This window comes from Bradysia coprophila, chromosome IV, assembly GCF_014529535.1.
Source record: "Bradysia coprophila strain Holo2 chromosome IV, BU_Bcop_v1, whole genome shotgun sequence".
Lineage (NCBI taxonomy): Eukaryota > Metazoa > Arthropoda > Insecta > Diptera > Sciaridae > Bradysia > Bradysia coprophila.
This window is the reverse complement of record NC_050738.1, coordinates 4,249,438-4,261,992: the sequence shown is the minus strand read 5'-3', so window position 1 is coordinate 4,261,992 and position 12,555 is coordinate 4,249,438. Positions and strand designations below refer to the sequence as shown.

At 34.0% G+C, this 12,555-nt stretch overlaps 1 protein-coding gene across 19 annotated transcripts in view; it reads right to left on the bottom strand.

The window, feature by feature from the left end:
- Positions 1 to 12,555, bottom strand: part of LOC119085887 (sodium/hydrogen exchanger 3) — a 45,764-nt gene that overhangs the window by 21,856 nt on the left and 11,353 nt on the right. For all 19 annotated transcript variants that reach the window (XM_037196404.1, XM_037196416.1, XM_037196403.1 and 16 more), the window contains exons 2-3: positions 4,636 to 5,314; positions 4,157 to 4,343 (exon numbers count right to left, since the gene is read on the bottom strand). In XM_037196404.1, coding sequence (XP_037052299.1) covers positions 4,157 to 4,343; positions 4,636 to 5,136 — 688 coding nt within the window. In that variant the 5' untranslated portion in view covers positions 5,137 to 5,314. The remainder of the gene's footprint in view (positions 1 to 4,156; positions 4,344 to 4,635; positions 5,315 to 12,555) is intronic.

Genomic DNA, 12,555 nt, shown 5'->3' with positions numbered 1-12,555 from the left:
AAGGTTTCAACAATAGCAAATTAGATTGGATGCTGTGAAAATTGTTCATTGTGAGGTAACAATTTTTTGATGCTCACAAACTCACCCGTGTGTGATCAACAAGCATCTGTAACTGTGTTTTAGACTAGTGTAATTGTATACCTTTCTTTCGGCTCGGATATGCACTTGCACTTGTCGAAAAACAGTTGCGGAAGCTAGTTGCTTAAAAACACCTTCGTGAGTTTAGTTCCGATTCCGATTTAGTGCCTGTCCATGCGAAAGTTGACTATCACAAAAGAATTCACTCAAAATGAACCGAAAAAGATCTTTATGTAATGGATCATATTCGCAGTGAGCAAACTGCGATTGCTATACACGATTGGTTTGAAACGAGATTAAATAGGGAACGCCGACCACCAATATGTTTTTTCTATATTATTAATCATCAGTGGTCGACAAGAACATCACACAGGAAAAAATCAGACCGAACGGCTGGGCCGTTTCTGAGAACCAGCAGCTGTGTCGTCCACGGCAGGTAGAGTAGCAGTTAATTCTGACTTATATTGGGATCGGTAGCGGGACTAATTCAAAGACTTTTCATTAAAAAAAAATCACATTGGAACATCTGGTTGGACAGTTTTAGCCCCAAGTAGTCGAAAAATCACGATATTCAATGGACGATATCTTCGAAAGGAAGCAACCGTGGAAGTTTCGGATTGTAGATATGGACACTGGACAGAGGGTTACAATCCCTATCCACCACTAGTAACTGACTTTTTAGATGTGGTCTCTAATGGCCAATTTTTGACCATCTTTTTTTTGCTACCGTCGGCGAACTTTGAGCACTGCTGGAACACTTCTAACGTAATTTTTTTAAATCAAAATATGTACAGTTGCTTAGCCCTAAGATAATGCTTTGCAACGATACCAAACATGATACGCATCGGTCGTGACGCGTACCCTTTTTGAAAGATTTTTTGTAGCGAGATCGCTCTACGACGAAATTTACAAACGAATCTAAAATTTCAAAGTTGTAACTCAGCTACTTCGTGTCCTCTGTTCTTGAATGATTTTTTCGTGTTAATAGACAACAGTCGCTATTGGGCTTATGCGGGAATTCTGGTTTTATAATCTATTTTCGAGGATATCAAAATCCATTTTTGAGGCTATCACTTAAATTCCATGTCTTTTTTGAGCGCCATTGGAACATCTTATGGGAAATTACCCAAATGAGTAATTCTCGAAAGATAGCAATATATTTGATTGCGACGATTGAGATTTTCTGTAATTGAATTCTAAATATTTGTTTTATGTGCTGATAAAATGGCTCATAATTAAACAATAATCTTATCGCATTAAGTGGCACCTTTCAAATAAAAATCAAAAATTAACTTTACAAAACACCGCGCAATTCAAATCGAATTATTTGTATAATGTGAGATTCATGGCGAGATACCGAGGGAGGAGGCACTAAATAGAATTTTGCTGCAGAAATTAAAATGACGCGGAAAGATTCAAATTTCGATACAATAATGATGGAAAAAAAAACCGAAGCAGGATGTGAAAACATTTTGCTAAATTTAACTTATTATATCAACGTGACTCGCTTCAGGGAAAATAAAAAGTTTCGGAAATGAGTTGAATTTTGTATTACGTAAAAAAGGTCACAGGCTCTATTCAAAATTTACTTTTAATTTGATCGAGCGTGCAAACATTTCTTGATTCAACCGGACTAATGAAGCTGTTTCCGAGTGACAAATTATTCTAATCTACGTTGACAAACTAAGCTGATCATTTTCTAATAAAAAGCGTTGGACCTGATCATTAAATCTCAGTGGAAAATCCGAAAATAGCATCAGGTATTGCTATGATAACACCTTACTTATTATGCAATAGCGTAAACAATACCAAATTGACTTCGGTAAATGTTGGTCTTTTATTAACAGAAAACATTTATCATTCCGACCATAAATAATGTCTCAATTCACACATCGTTGTATTTTTTAAGTGAATGAAACAACATGTTAACATATCATAATGTATACCTTCCATTCTCCGCGATATAATTATCATAATGTGTAATAATTAATTGAACAAGCAATCCGGATGAAGGCGAAAAACCAGTAAATTCTGCCACAAAAGTTGATTTTGTTTGGATTAGGCGAATAAAAAAGAATGAAAATCGGATCCATTCTTACGTAAAAGAGTGTGTGGAGATAAACAAGAATTGAATTGTTACAGTCTGAAGTGAATTGTGTATACACAGTATGATCATAAAAATGCTGGTTTGTTTATTCATGGATTCACATTTTTTTATTATCACTCGTTAAAACTGGTTTTGGTGATACAGCAACAATAATTGTTGTTATTATCATCTCTGAATTTTAATAACAATTAGGCAATTTAAAACAATATATCTATTGAATGAAGATGTGACGAGATTTCGTCAAGACAAATAATGCCTCTAATGTCTTTAATGTCTTTTCAGTTTAATGTCAATTAATGTGTATGTGTGAAATTGTGTTTTTTTTTATTGAAAATATTTTAGTCGGCCTAATATAGATCACTTAAAATGCAATATTGTCTGGGCTGAAATTTTCCTAATTAAAATTTATATCATCGAATCAAAACAATGAAAATTAGTTAAATGGCTCTACCATCCTTTCACAGACGGCAAGAATATCAGCAGTATTATTGCTGGGTCTACTACTTCGTTTGTTCCGAAAGGTTACAAGATCTTGAATCTTTTACTTCAATTCTTTTAACATTCATTTTGCTATGTAAAAGATTACATTAGTCAAAGTGTGTCGTTTCTTTCTGTCGCCGTTATCGATAACAGATGATATATCTATTAAAGTGGGTTGAGATTGACACATGTTTTTTACTCAAGATTTACTATAAAATTGTGATTAGCCTGCGAAGTGTGACTTGTGTGATCGAAGAAGTCGGCGTTTAGTTGCGTTACACGTTTGTGACTTTTCGAAATATTTTCACCAATTTCTGAATTCTGTAAACTTTTTTTCTCTTGTCAAGACGCGCAGTTTAAGCCCAATATGAGGTTGGTAACCCAAAATTTGTGGGAGATATGTCTATAAAAGTGATATTTTTCGGGGGTCATTAAAAATTAGCTTGGGCTCAAAACCGTTTAAAAAAGTTGTTACAAAATTTTTCGAGATAACCTCGACGAGTCAAAATTCGAGGATGACACTTATCACCACTAAGAAGCTGATTTCACTTACTTCACTCACCCAACTAACCTGATCGAGCCAAAGTTATTTTTCTCGTTTATTATATGCTGTAGCTTCCGAATGACACCGATCTTCAGTTTTTATGTGAAAAAATGTAATTTCGGCAACGCTTGGGTCGAAGTGATTTTACCTTACTTCAAAGCAGAATGAACCAAAAATCTTCAAAAAAATTAATTTCGTGTCATTTAGTGCAATTCTGGAATTATAGCGTTCGTTTCTACAGGGAAACAAGTTTACAGAAATCATTTGAGATTTATTGAGAATATCTTGGAAAGTCGAATGCAAACAAACACTTTTTGGTCATATCTCCCAGAGACGTTATGCCAATGACCTCATATTGGTGTTAAGCTACGCGTCTTGGCAATAGCTTTCAGCAAAAAAAAGTTTAGTGAAATCGGCTCAGGTTTCGTGAAATAAACTATAATTTTCAAAAATTTGCTAAAAACAAGCATACATTTTTATGATGGTATCTCCCTGAGATTTTCGGCCACCGACCTAATATGTGGCTTAAACGACGCGTCTGGTCAACAGCTTTCAAGGGAAAAAAAAAGTTTACTGAAATCGCATTTCAATTGGTGAAAATATTTCGAAAAGTCTCAAATTAGCTGGAATTACCCATATAGGGAATGGGTGCCCCGGACTTGGCAAGAAGGTAAGTAACTTCTTCGAATTAATGTAAATAGCTGTCACTATATGTATGATGTTTATCTAGTGCTGGTTCTACATTTCACATTTACGAACCGTCGAAACTATACTAATGTTGAGTCAGCTCATCATCTTGCATTTGGCAGATATCTCGCTTAACACAATGTGCCTATTGTTACAGTTCAAGATTTTTCTTGTGACCTTGGGCCAACTCAACATCGACTTAGAATCTTAGACGTAGCAATTTCTTCCGGTTTACGTAGTGATAAAACATTGATACTTACCGATCTTGGCAACACTCGCCGACAATATCCAAATACCAATAATGAATGGTGTCTGTACTCTTTCAAAATCAACACTAGATACCGGAAAATCTACAGGTTGGTATATGGTCGGTGTTGGTGGAGGAGGATGTTGTTGTTCTGTGAATTTAGTTGTCTCTGCCGTTGCCGAAACAGTAGCCTCTTGAATCTGTTGAGATGGATTTAACGGAATTAAAATTCAATTGGTCGAGTCTTGCGGATGGTAATATTTAAGGAGACACAAATATACATTTTGCAATGGCATGTAGGGCACCTCCGACATTGTCTTGTACATTCAAAAATGTGAAGAAAATTTAATTTTAAAAAAATTGATGAAGTCAGACTCGTCGGCTCGTTTATTCCCTAATGTTAACGTACGTACGTACGTAATCTACTATTGTACTATTTCATTAATTTCAGAAGTATTGCTCAACAAAAATCAAAAATAAATTTTTACTCACAGCATTCGTGTTCCGTGTAACACCATCCGCGGTTACACTACCGAAATTCGGTAGGGCACAAGTCTTTCCACAGCACAGTAACAATAGTCCCACCATCACAAAAACCCTAAATAGTTTACAATTATTCACTAAATCGCCACACATTTTGACGAACCGAACCATCACATTAAACAAATCGTCAAGACACTGACCGTAACAAAAACCTTTCCATTTACTACACTTAAACGTTAAATTTCTAAATTGACTGTACGAATTGTTGTAATTACGTGTCGAAGCTTCGCAGCATGAAGTAGAAAAATCGTCGCTACCACACCAATCCCGACTCATAGCACCATCGTTTAAACAATTAGTAGCCTTACATCTAACAGTTGCCGATGCTACATTCAAACCATCACAAGCCCGTTTCGCTAAATACACTTCAGTCTTCTGTTCGATTGACTGTGTCTTCGGCTTCATATTCAATTTGGTTGTTAGCGATGATGTTACGAATGACCAAAGCATTTTGGGTGGAGTATTTTTGTTGTTGTTGTTGTTGAAAGTCCAAGCACTGATGTGTTGTTACATTCGTTCGTTGACAGTTTCCGGTACACTCTTGTCGACTCACTGTTTAGAGCGATTCGTGTTCAACTAGTGATATCGAATGAACAGACATTGGTTTTCATATAAGAGGTGATGCGTGCTGAAAAGATAAGAAGATGGATTTAAGATAGTGAAGCCTATTACTTCATCCCATATGCATGCAACAAGGCAAAAAACAATCGTTTTAGATTGTGGTCTTGTTTGCAGGCAGGTTGGTGTTCTGTTTATTTATATTTTGTATTGTATTGGTATGTATGTACATCATAAAAATGAAAATGGGAGTCGTGTAGCAACGCAATAATTCTAAGCAAAACATTTGAACGCGTAACATATAGCTTTTTAATAGAATTCGTACGTTTCTTGCCGTCGGCCTAGATATACTTTTCGTTCATATGTTTTCAACAGAAAATTATAAATCTTTTCCATTTTACATAAAACCACGTGTTTCTCATTCACTTGGTGCGATTCAAGGCAAGAAGATATAGTATTTTCTAGCACGTGATCGATTCCGTTCTCCATTCGTAGGTATCGATGCCATTCACAATTTTCTGCAGTATAAACATTGAAGGTAAATTGGAATTGATTCTGTTCCATTGATGTCAACATTTGATAAAGATTTACGTAAATTGAAGTCGCTTACGTTATTTAAGAGAAAATAGGACGACCCTTTAGCTGGCATTTGTTTGTTAATGTACGTGACTTTGTGGTTCATCTTGAAACCAATCTATTCGAACAAAAAACAATTGATTGGCAGATGAAGAATTTGGTTGTTACCAAAAATACGTGGAACGTATCACGTTTAGTTACTATGTAACGTGTGTTTTGAAGCAAGTTATACGGGAAAATGCGATGTGGTTGTATCGAGAGACTTTAATCATAAAAATGTTTTTGTGAACTTTCACGATTTTTTTTGAGTTTTCGCGATTTTCGTGAACTTTTGTGAGTCACAACAATCGAAAATAAATCGGGAAAAGTTGTGAAAATTCGCAAAAGCTCACGAAAATTCGCGAAAATATTTTCCCGATTATATTGACTTGCCCTTTCGCAGTAAACTAATTTTGTAAATTCACACAACCTCAGATAATTCAATGATGATTTAAGAGCGCTCACCCCTTGGCAAAATTCTAGCCTACATTTGTGCGCAAAAATTTTCTTTTTGATGATTTCTCTGAACGAAAATCTTTTTTTGAAATACAGCCTGTAAATATTTTTCATATGCAGAATGAGCACCAGCTGAATATCACCAGCTGGATCTACTAACACACACTTATTGAATGATAAACAATCAAAACACATTCTTAACAATGTGTTTACTTCATTCATACGTGTTATGTGCGCGTAGATGACGTTAACGTAGAAATGCACTGTGTGTAGGTTGTCTTTGAATTGTATACAATACAAAGTGTTTTTGTTTGTACACCAGCTGGTGATATTCAGATGGTGATATTCAGCTGGTGCTCATTCTGCATATGAGAAACTTTTAGCAATTGTAGTAAAATCATTAAAGCATGGAAGAATGTGTTACTTTTAAAGCAAAAATTGGTTTGTAAGTCATAACTTTACCCACTTGGAGAAACGCTTGCAAAATGTGTAATTTCCAAGTGGGATTTTTGCGCACAAATGTAGGCTAGAATTTTGCCCTCTTAATCTCAAAAGTATCTTTCAGTCAAAAAACCCTATAGGGGTATAAGTGACGCAAGTCCCTGTGGCTACTTACAAAACTATTGATATTGCTGTGTGGGAGACGCAAATTGACACAAAAAAATTTATAAAGAAAATAAAAAAAAAAAAAATTTGCGTCACAAAGTGGCAGTTGGTGGTCATTGAGCCAAGAAGCAAGTCAGAAAATTTCTGTAAATGTGTTCCTTAGTCGCTAATTTTTTTTTTGTGGAAACGTTTGTAGTTGAGGACCTGCGTCACGCCAGTTTACTAACGTGCGGGCACGATAATAACATAGGAACAAAAATCTATATCAACAGCGAAATAATTGCTAGTTGACACTAAGCATCAAGATATTTATTTTTGGAATGCGCGGAAATGGAGGAATCGTGAGAGACACTGACATTCCAACCCTCATTCCAATTTTTTTTTCTCAGAACGATTACAATAATTCGTGATTGTTTTTTACATTGCTGTAACAAGTAAAATCTTTGACTTGTCTCGGTGGTTTAATTGGAAATTTATTAGAAACGAATGAAAAATTAGTCAATGTTCCTGTAGAGCTCACGTGTTAGGTCATAAATGACAACGTATTCTTCTCATCGCCGAACGAGACGGCGAACACAGAAGAGATGGATAGACTGACACAGATTAAAGAAATCTTGCCGAGGACCGGAACGAGTCGAGGAAGTTATAGTTCTTCTCATCTTCAACAAAGATCTGATTATCGTGTTCGTATATATCAGACTGCATGATATAAAAGGTGAAGTACAAGATTTCATATAAAAAAAACTCTTGAAAATCATTAAATCTAAATAAAGTAGTAGAACTACAGAGTTGAAAACAATTGTAAAACGTTTGTAAAATGTTATAAATCTTCAACGTTTAAACGAGACACCTTGCATTTCAAATTCAAATTAAAATTTATATTCTAAGGCATTCATCTGTGCATATTTCACGTAAAATCATTTTAGTGTGATTTTTACTTACGGTAAAACTTAAAAATAAATCGTGAAATCCTCATCACATATCTATATCACTGCATGTTGAACAACCGGCATACATTTTTCTTTAGAAAACAAAATACAAAAATTTACTCAGCTCTAAAAATACAAATTAAAAAAATTATTTTTTTATAAATTCAAATAACAACACAATTGTGGTGAGTAAATTGATCTCGTGTGACAATAAATATTAAATGAGAAATGAGACTGACGGCGTAAGATGCTCCGGGTTTCAATTATTCAAAAGGAATTCCAGTTGAGGCCGGTTCGTATGTAATTTATGTGACATCTTATTAATTATTGTAGCGAAAAAGTTGTATTTGCATTCCGTGCCAGATTAAAGTTTCTTCAATTAAATAAACGTATTCGTTACACATATTCTTCAATCAATATTGTGGAGTTCGCGCGATATTGTTTAGTTTTATATTAAATAATTAATTCAACTTTATCAATATCACAGTCACAGTAATTTTTTGTTTGTTTGTCTGATTTATTGCTTTTTACAACCGTTGTGTTGTGGTAAGTACGACTTTGGAAAAACCCGACACATGACGACACCACAAAGGAAAGACCTAATGTATACACTTAGATGGAACACGAAGAAAGACCTTTCCTAATTTAATAAAAAATATTGACTGTTCATAGTCGATAAACATATAATCAGAATAAACCATTGGACGAATCTGTTACATCTTTTAAGTATTTTTCACAGATGGATACGGTCTGTTTAACAGACTCTTTTACTTCATTTCGTTTAACGCACATCTCGTTAAACGGTATAAGACAACATTACCTAGAGATCACCGTTTTGTTCTGTCGTAACTGTCGAAAACAGATGATATGTCACGATAAATTCACTACTGTAACAGTTAATGGAAATGCCAGAGTGAAGATTTTCACCAGAAGCAACATCGCAATGAATGAAGTACTAAAAAAAATTGTTGCGCCTCTACAGGCCAACGAAGGTTTCCTTCAGTCATGTAGGTTTCAAACCTTAACAAGCTCGGTATATGTTCGGTATATATTTAATGTTACAGTAAAATTTGGGGATGAACGGATATTTTGGTGGTACCGCGCGTACTTTATACGCCATTTACAAAAGCACTTCTGTAATCTACTTTTTATAGTTGAAGGAACAAATCAATCTTTTAAAAATTCCAATGGAGCCCATTTCCTTTAGTACTTTCTTTTTCATTTTTGAAAGTGATTTTTTGGGTTCACTCTAATCGATAATTGTTCTAATAGTTTTGTAGCTGTTACCTCATATGTCTTGTCTACCTCCAAACGAACAACTTATTTTATTTAATTAAACAAATGTTGTCGACTTTAGCAACAACAATTAGGCGATTAGATAAAGAGATACGGTATATTTGCTCGTAATGGTAATGATTGAAATTGACTTTTTTTTTGGTTTCGAGTGACATTATACTATCTCTATGCATCGTTTTATGTGGCGTTACTGTACTAGACAGAGCTGTTGAAGAGCTTTGATAATGACAAAAATTACCGAAAGTACAGGGAAACCTGAAATGTAATAATTGCAGCTGACAAATTACTCTGTAATTTGTCTTCATTATTTTCTGTTGTTTTTGTTTCGTGATGATACGGTTAGAACGATTTCATTTGATTAAACCAACATTAATTCTCGCTTTTTGATGATTTCGAAGTAATGTCCTCAAATTATTGGGAAAAGAAATAATTCGAACATTGAGTAAAATAATTTCGGCATCGAGAACTCATGGTACTTGTCGTCTTCAAACAAGAGTCGATTGATAAAGTCGATAAAAGTAGACAGAGTACGTCAGAGGCGCTAGCCAGGTCAAACATAAATTCCATATTTGACATTTTTAACCTTTCATAAACATATGACCAATTTTACTATCGGATAGGGAATCCAACCGAGTTGTAATTTATTATCTCCAACTCCAAGTAATTATCTTTCAACACAAAAAATATTTTATTTGTTAATTAGCAAGGTATTAGAACTAGAGCTTGGTGACTGTAGGTGGCGTGGCGATGAAATTAACGGGAAATTACTAGACAAGCACCTGGAGACAATAAATTATCGCTCGGAGTGATTCACTTCATTGTTATTCATGTTGCATAAACAGCTTGGTAAACTATTTTTAACGAAAAAACTGATTGGAAATCTTCTGTCGGATCTATTACTTCATTTCAGCTAAGTATTTTTAGTGATTGATTTCAAATCTTTTACTTCATTTTTGTCATTTTTTCCTGAATTCGTTATCGACAACAGCAACTTCTGTAAGAAGTTGACAATAATTATATGGATCCCAAGAAACTAATGAATACTCCTAATGGATTCAACGTAACGTAGTGCTAACAACAATGTCGTGCGATATAAAATATTTAAACCATTTCCTTGACGAAAGATCATCTTCGTTATTAAACTCATTATGCTTAAATGAGGCATTAAAATAGTCGTGTGCACTTGGTCTAATTATAAAAAACGCCGGCACGTATACATTCCACACCTGTGAAATATCGTATTTTTTATGCGAGAGAGTACCACCTTTCCGTATTCTTTCAACATCATCATCCACTCTAGATTTAGTTTCGCTTTAAAGCTAAAAATAACAGAACGAATTGAGAGCAGAGAATATGACAAAACAATTTACTTTGTTTTCGCAAATTACTACCGGATATTCAAGTTGTATGACAAGCAATTATGTATTATATGGACAATGGTGAATGACGGCGATAAAATTCAATAACCATTAACTGGTCATCTGGACTATAATTTTTTAATTTTTCCGCAAATTTTCATTAATGCATCGACTGGATCTACCGAAACAAAAATGTTTATTATTTACGCCACCGGTCTTTTCAGATCGTTAAATTAATCTAATTTATTCATCAGTCATATGATTGATGTAACAAACAAGGTAAATGAAAAAATTTTAATGGCAATGAAAATAAAAAATTAGATTTGAGTACATTCATAACGAGCAAGTTATTCTATTAAAAAATTATTATTTTTAGAGAAAAAATAATAATTTAATGTTACAAGACCAACAAGCCGAGATAAGTAATTTCATTTAAGACATTTTTATCTTTTGACAATCTGTAGTCTGAGAAGACAACTGTTTTATAATAACGCAAAGGTAAAATTATGTCAAATCTAACCCATTTCTGAGTGCATAAAGTTGTATAACGATCTCGTCACAAGAGATATCTGCGTACAGCACAATTTACCAACCCTTTATCGTTGCCTTGCATATATATACGTTTTTATTGATTAGATTTCATTCACGTGACTCATTTATTAGTTCAAGGTTATCATATGTAAAATGAAAAGTATTTGCCTCTCAAAAATAACTTATTTGGTTAAAAGATATAACTTTCAGATAACGTCACAGTTACCAACAGGTTTATGTAAAAACGTTTGCTGTATACAATAAGTGTAATAAAACAGGTGTGGAATTCACAAGAGTTTTGTTTGGATTCTCAATTAAAAATATTTTCCACCAACATTTTGTGGTTCTCTGTAGGTTTTTTTAAGACTCTTTTTGGTAATTGGTGAATCAATTACTTTTAAGACTTGCTAATTGTGGTAAAAATCTCAGTTTTTAACTTTGTACTACGAATTAATGCCAAAATTAACTTTTTCATCTATTCTAAATTCAGGCTAAATATGAATATTACGTCACTCAGTGAGAATGTGGAAATATAGTTCTTTTACGTTTACCAATTGGGCCATTTGTGCAAGGCCGATTCTCAATGTCGTAACCTAAAATTCATCTGTGTTTGATAGCGATGACAAAATCAAAAATAAGCGATAAGTTCTGTGTAACGTTGTCTTTTATAGCAAAACATATGTTAAAACTAATGAAGTAGAAGATTTTGATGAAATCTCTTTGAAATAATTCCCTTGACTGAAAGTCATGGACCTTACGGATGATAAACATTCTAAAATGTTTGTCACACAATGTTCACTGCTATGATTAAAAAAACATGAATGTACTACCAAAAACAAAGCCCTGTTTCTAGCATGAACATGGAAAATATTCGGAGACTGATGAAATCACAGAAGGCACTGCGTTTCTGTTGTACAGATAGAAGACTTGCTTTCGTTGTATGAGTTAAAACATACAATACAAACAATCCTAAGTGGTAGCTCGTATCACTAAAGCCTCCAAATTTGACACTTGTCAATTCAGTGTTCATGCTAGTAGCAGTGCTGTGCCAAAAACCTTAAATACAGAAAATGTTTGTCACACTTTGTTCTTTCCTTGATTACTCAATAAATCGAGTAATTCTTAACGGATTTCTAAAAACTTTTTTTTTATTCCTGAGATTAAGTTCGAAGGTGGGTTATTGGGGTATGACAGACGGGTGATCTTAGGGATATTCCCAAAAAAAATTTCATCTCGTCACTTGATAGCACGATAACTTGAATAATCCTCTACAGATTTAAAAAAAAAATCGGCTAAAAATGAAATTGGTGGGGGTTAACCAGATTATCTGTCTTTATAAATAGCTTTCCAAAAACTTTTTTATTAGAGAAGTACTGAAATTAATAGGGTTAATGTTCGTTAATGGGCAATGCTGGAGAAAAAAATCTGCGATTCATTCCGAAAACACTTTTATGTGTGATTTCTTGATGTCTATGCTAGTAAAAAATCAACGAGTGTGAACTTCACACGAGTTTAATTTC